At 44.3% G+C, this 5,957-nt stretch overlaps 1 protein-coding gene across 1 annotated transcript; it reads left to right on the forward strand.

The window, feature by feature from the left end:
* Positions 1–5: 5 nt before the first annotated feature.
* Positions 6–4,202, forward strand: BNIP1 (BCL2/adenovirus E1B 19kDa interacting protein 1; the record flags this gene model as incomplete). The annotated part of the gene is made up of 5 exons (XM_010181412.1): positions 6–110; positions 335–426; positions 883–984; positions 1,713–1,831; positions 3,821–4,202. Coding segments are annotated over 5 exons (615 nt in total), but the record flags the coding sequence as incomplete, so codon positions are not given.
* Positions 4,203–5,957: the final 1,755 nt, after the last annotated feature.

A 5,957-nucleotide genomic window follows, 5' to 3' on the forward strand; every position in this document is an offset into this window, starting at 1 on the left:
GGGCCGTTGTCTTCCAGGACATCCGTGACTGCCCGGGGCCTCTCAGCGCCCTCACGGAGCTCAATGCCGCCGTGAAGGAAAAGTTCCGCCATCTCCGTGGCCGTATCCAGGTGAGGTTCCCGGCCGGGGGCCGCCCCGGTAACCGGCCTTTGCTGCGAGGCCTGCCTTCGGGCTGCCCGCAAAATGGGCCGGGAGCGGTGGGGTGTCCCGGCTGCGGGCGCCTTAGTTCATCGGATCTGTGCTGTGAATTCACTCCTTGCCCGGGGTGGGGTGTAGGGGTTGCAGGTGGCAGCAGTTCTTGATCAGATTTCCATGTTTCTGCTTACCGTCCAAGGAGCTCGAACAGATGGCGAAAGAGCAAGATAAGGAGTCAGAGAAGCAGGCCTTGCTGCGGGAAGTGGAAAACCATAAGAAACAAATGCTCAGGTGGGTCAGGCAGCTGGTGCTATTTACAGGTCCCCTGTAACCAGAGATGTCTGACATCCATACAGTGTCTTCTGGATCCTGTTTTGCAAATACGGTCACGGGCATGATGCTGTTTTGCCCAAGAGCACATCAGGGAGGGAAGGGTGGGACTCGCTTCTCCCTTCGTCTCTCTTGTCCTGACTCCCTAACCATGCATGGCCTGTCCCTTTGAGCACTTGACCATGTAAGTGGCATGAGAGGCTGCCACTTGACAGCTGGCACTGTTTTCTTCTTCCCTTGCTCCATTAACGATACACTTAGGAGAAGACAGGACAGTATGTTGTTACTCTGTGGTGTTATATAAACTCCATGCATGTAACCGTGGTGCTCAGTTACAGTGGTGATTGCTTTCTGAAAATTGTTTTTGCTTGCAAGGTGCTGCCGTCACACTACAACATTTTGCTCTTGTGATTTCAGCAATCAGGCAGCTTGGAGAAAGGCAAATCTAGCTTGTAAAATTGCTATCGACAACTCTGAGAAAGATCAGCTGCTGCAGGGAAGAGACTCCTTAAGACAAAGGTATTAGACCACCCCACTGTATGATCTGAGATTTAAACAGGATTTGCTATAGGCACTAGTGTGAAATGGAATTTGCATAATGTTTGTAAGTTACTTAATTGTATCTGAAACGCAGCTTTGCTTTTATGAGCACATTTACTTTTTGTGAAGCTTTTAACTGTTAAGGCTTGTGAATTTCAAGTTGTCTTGGTATTGGCATGTCTAAGCAGAAAAGGGGATAAGATTGCCTTCGTAGTTTTTCTGACTGTCTTTTCCATTAATTCCAGTCAGGGACATAAACAAGTAATGGATCATTATGCAGGCTGTTCTCATGTGCAAAACTAGATGTAAGCTTGTATAATTTCTGTGTTGAAAACTTGGCTTTTGAGTATCATGAAGCAACAAACGGGATACCCAAGATAATAAAGTGGTAGTCTGTATCTGCTTCCATGCCAGCTCATGAAGTTGTACAGTCATGGATTAATAAATGATGAAATATGGGCCCCTGTGAGATTCTGAGCTAGTTGTTTTGGCTCATTAATGTTTTGTGATTTATTTTTTTTAATTGATTGATTAGTGAAGACAAGCTGAATTTCTCATGCAGTAAAAACTGGTTGCGCCTTTCATACATTGGCAGAGATGTTTGGTGCCAAGCTCTGTTTTAAGCTCCCTGGCAGCAGCATTTTCCTGCAGTACCTACAGATGTAAATTTATCCCTTCCTGCTTTACTACTTCCCTTTCTTTTTCAGGAAGACCACAAAGGAAAGTCTGGCAGAGAGCGCGAGTAACATCACGGAGAGCCTGATGAGCATCAGCAGGATGATGTCGCAGCAAGTCCAGCAGAGTGAGGAGACCGTGCAGACCCTAGGTACTCATGTTTTTTAGGTGTCTGGGTATGGACTGGATGATTGAAGCACTTTTCACCAGTTGTGTTAGGATGGGGAGAGACAAACCGACATGATGTGGAGCACGGTGGAAACTTCCTTTGCTGTAGGAGAGCTTAATATGATGATAATTAAAGGCCCATCCAGCAGAACTCATAACAGTTGGCCATAAACAGGAAGTAATAATGTCCATTACATGGAGCTGTTTGCTGGAGTTTGTTTTGTGATTATGCAAAGGAAAAGGGAGGCAGGAGAAGGGGGCAGGGTGAGGAGTTTTTGTTTTAGTTTCATAAAAAAGCAATTGTGAAAGCAGTGTGAGTTCACATGGTGTTGAGAGCGTGTTTGGTGTGACTCTGCTACGGTCCTGGCATGCATTTGGTAGTAGCTGAGAAAATAAAGCATAGGTACAAGTCCATACACAGAGGAAACTCTGTATGGCTGGAATACTGTTCACCCAGTCTCCATCTGGGATGACTAAGAGATGAGGAGATCAAGTGAGTTGAACCCGAGGTCACTTGCTCTGTCAGCAGTGCATCAGGGACTGTGAAACCAAGATTTCACCCAGTTCTTTGGCTTAGACTCCTAAGACAATCAATCAAGTGACCTGTCAGAACTGGAGATTCCTGAAGCATGTAGAAGTTGGATGTGTGTTCCCAGGGCCTCTTCCTAGCTGTGCTTTTGGGCAGAAGAGAGAACAGTCTAAAGATGAGGATAAATAACACAACTTTTGCCCCCCTTGTTTGCTGCCCCCATCTGAGGATGACAGCTGCCCACAGTTTGTTCATGCAGAAGTAGTGTGTTTCTTCTCCCATTAAAAAGACAGTTTGGCAGACACTTTGTCACCGTTTCTGACTGACCAGCATTTGGAGTTCATCAAGGGAAAAACTACCAAAGGTCGTTTACAAAGCCCAGCTGCAAATTCTGAATCAGTAGTTAGAATTTCCTTGTTTTTCTGAGCCAGTCCTTTTCTAGTACATAGTGAATATGTGCGGCTGTGAAGCAGGGAAGCTCTGCTTTGTCAGTAATGCTGGGAAACAACTTCTCTATTTTTACTTGGATCAAAATGCCTCTTTAAGATGGGACATAATGCAAAATACCGCAGACATGTATCTACTGTTGTGGACCAGACCATATGCTTGGAGTTCGACCTTTCTTTAGTCAGTCGGTTCCTTGCAGGGTGATACATCAGCATTCACTGCTGTGCAGGGTGTGCATTCTGTAATACAAGAAAAAGGGGACTCCTGGGCTTTTGCTTTCATTTCGTGGTTTGGAAGGAGGAAGACTGGGGGGTTGCTGTTTTGTCCTATGCTCAGATTCTCTTCAGTTGAGACAAATCAACATGCTTTATGTCTAGCTGATTTTCTCTTTTAATTAGAAAAAAAAAGTTTGTCAAAACCAACAAAAACTGTTTAAATTATTTGAACCAATTAATTAAGGGTCTCGTACTGCTGCTTGCTGCTTTTTCACTCTCTGCAAACCCATCTGAACCACACTGATTTACTGCTCTGGCTCAGGAAACGGTTTCAGTTGTGCAGTGAATGTATTCAAGTATCGACCTGTCCTGATGCTGCTAGTGATGGTGATTCCCCTCTCTTAAATTGGTGCTTCTAGCACCATTCTTACTTCACTCCACTTCCAGCGAGCTCTCAGGTAGCTCTGACTTTGTTCACAAAAAATGTGAATTAGATTTGATCTGGTAACCTGAAAATTAAAAATTGAGGAAGGGGACATAAGGCCTTTAAGCCATTCAGATACTCTTTATTTTGCTTTGCGTTTTTCTTCAGCACATCAGGACTACTGAGTTGTGAAAGATTCTGCAAGAACACAGTCTGCATTTGTCTTGCCCATGAGTCAGTCTGACCCAGGAGGATCTCACAGGCACTATCTGTATTGCCAAATACTGCATGCTTATATCCCTTGTCAAGTATTTTTGAAGCACAACCAGCTGAATTCTGTTTTTCCCTTAATTTCAGCAAATTCTTCACGGACCATCCTGGAAGCAAATGAAGAATTTAAGTCCATGTCTGGGACAATTCAGTTGGGGCGGAAGTTAATCACCAAGTACAACCGCAGGGAGCTGACGGACAAGCTGCTCATCTTTCTTGCCCTCGCCTTATTCCTGGCCACTGTGCTCTACATTCTGAAAAAAAGACTCTTTCCGTTTTTGTAAAATTTCAAAGCTAAATTGAACTATTACGAAAGATCGGAAGGAGATGGCGTAATAACGGTAAGGCTTTTAGGTAAAATAAAACGGGATATTGCAATAGCTGAAAGTGCATTACAGCAGGCCTGGCTTTACGTTGTCCCTGGGGAGCACGCGACCTGCCTGAGAAGAGCTTAAATGAGCACGAGGTGGGAAGAAGCAGGCAGATCAAGGTGCGGAAGGAAGAAACACCAGTTTGCCTGTAGGTTTGGGGAACTGGACAAGCACTTGAAGAATTAGGCACTCAAAGGTGCCGGTCGTAACTTTCCAAATTCTCTTTGTTTTGCATTGAAATTACCTTGTCCTTGGCTTGGACTGGTAACTGCTTTGACATCTGTGTGTAAGGTGCTTGAGAGTGAGAGGAAGGATGGAAGGGAGAAACTCACATACATTCCGTTAATAAACTATTTATTTTATCCATGTAAACTGAGTTTTGTTTTAAAAACCCAAAGTCTAATGGTTTAAAAGAGCCCGAATAACTTTCAGTGTAAAAATTCTGCTTAATTCTTAACAGCAGTGGTTGCTTATGGATTGTTTTTTCTGAGCATAATACAGGGCTCTGACGGAAACAAAAATGGGAGCCCCATTTGTTATTATCAATTCCTGCAATACATTTGAGAATTACATTGCCAGTCCGTTGAAATCAAAAGTCTTTTTGCTCCTTTTGTTTATAAAATTCCATGTAATACTTGGTATTTGCAAAACACTGCCAAATTGTGTATTTGAAAGTTTTTCTTCCTTACACATTTCTCAGTAAAATCTTTTACAATTGTTACCTTCCCTGTCTCTTGTGCTTTAGTAATAGGAGTTGGTTGGCTTTAATAACATAAATACCAACCCACCGCACTCCAAATAGCACCTCAAAGTACCAAAAACTGCACTTCAGTGTTCTCAAAACTGATGTTGCCTTCTCCTTGGGAAATTGTTCCATTGCTGCTTCAGAGCTGGCTGGTCAAGTTGACATTCTGCTTAGGAACTTCTCACGGAATGGTTAAATCCTGCCTTAATTTAGTAGTTAGAAGGAGACTTTTTAGAAGGCAGTACTACACACAGCCTAAGGAACACGGCACCAAGCGAATTGCAGGATGCAAGTTTATTTACCGTTCTGCTGGCAGCTGCTACAAGCTTGGTGAATCACAGGAGTGGCAGTAGGTTGTAGCAATCCGGACCAGTGCACGGGACAGTGAAGTGGCGATTGTGTGGCTGTGTGCATGAACAAGAAAAGCTGGCATTTGTAACCAAGTTCAAAATCAGGGCCATGCCTGAAGAGTTGACATCTGAGCCTTTCTTCTGGCGCAGGAACAAGGAATTTGGAAACCCCTGCATGAGGATCAGTGCGTCCCGCAGAGGGCACTCCTGCCTGGGAGTCGGAGCTTCGTCTTGCCCTGGAAGTCCTGTAACAGACCAGACAGAAGGGATGTGGCTTTTTCCCTATTGTTTATTCATGGTATTTCTGTGCAGCCTTCCTAATAGGCTTTCCTGGATACAGAATTATGCAAAAATTGAAATAAATCGGCAACATGCATTGTTCTGGTTTTGAGTAAGAGATAAATTACTCAGCTTAAAAAAAGTTATGTTGCACAAAGTCAACGAATATGTGCTTTTTAACAATAATAAGCGCCTTGTTTTGGAAGCAGTTTTCTGATGACCAGACTGCTAACCAAGGAGAGGGTTGTGTAGTCTGCAAGTTGGGGCCACAGTGGAGCAAGTTTCATCCAGCGCAGCGACACGGGCTGTTGTGTTCACACACATCATCTCTTGCATCAGGTTCCTGCCCTCACTGGAGCCTGCTCGTCCCTGTGCCCCTCTGCAGGGATGCGTACAAACATACAGAGGGTGATAAAAGCGTGTCCGCCTGCCCCCAGGCTTGGAAAATACAGCTTCAAATACAAATATTTAAAACATGA

Source organism: Mesitornis unicolor, unplaced genomic scaffold (genome assembly GCF_000695765.1).
Source record: "Mesitornis unicolor isolate BGI_N332 unplaced genomic scaffold, ASM69576v1 scaffold15653, whole genome shotgun sequence".
In the NCBI taxonomy this organism is placed as follows: Eukaryota; Metazoa; Chordata; class Aves; order Mesitornithiformes; family Mesitornithidae; genus Mesitornis; species Mesitornis unicolor.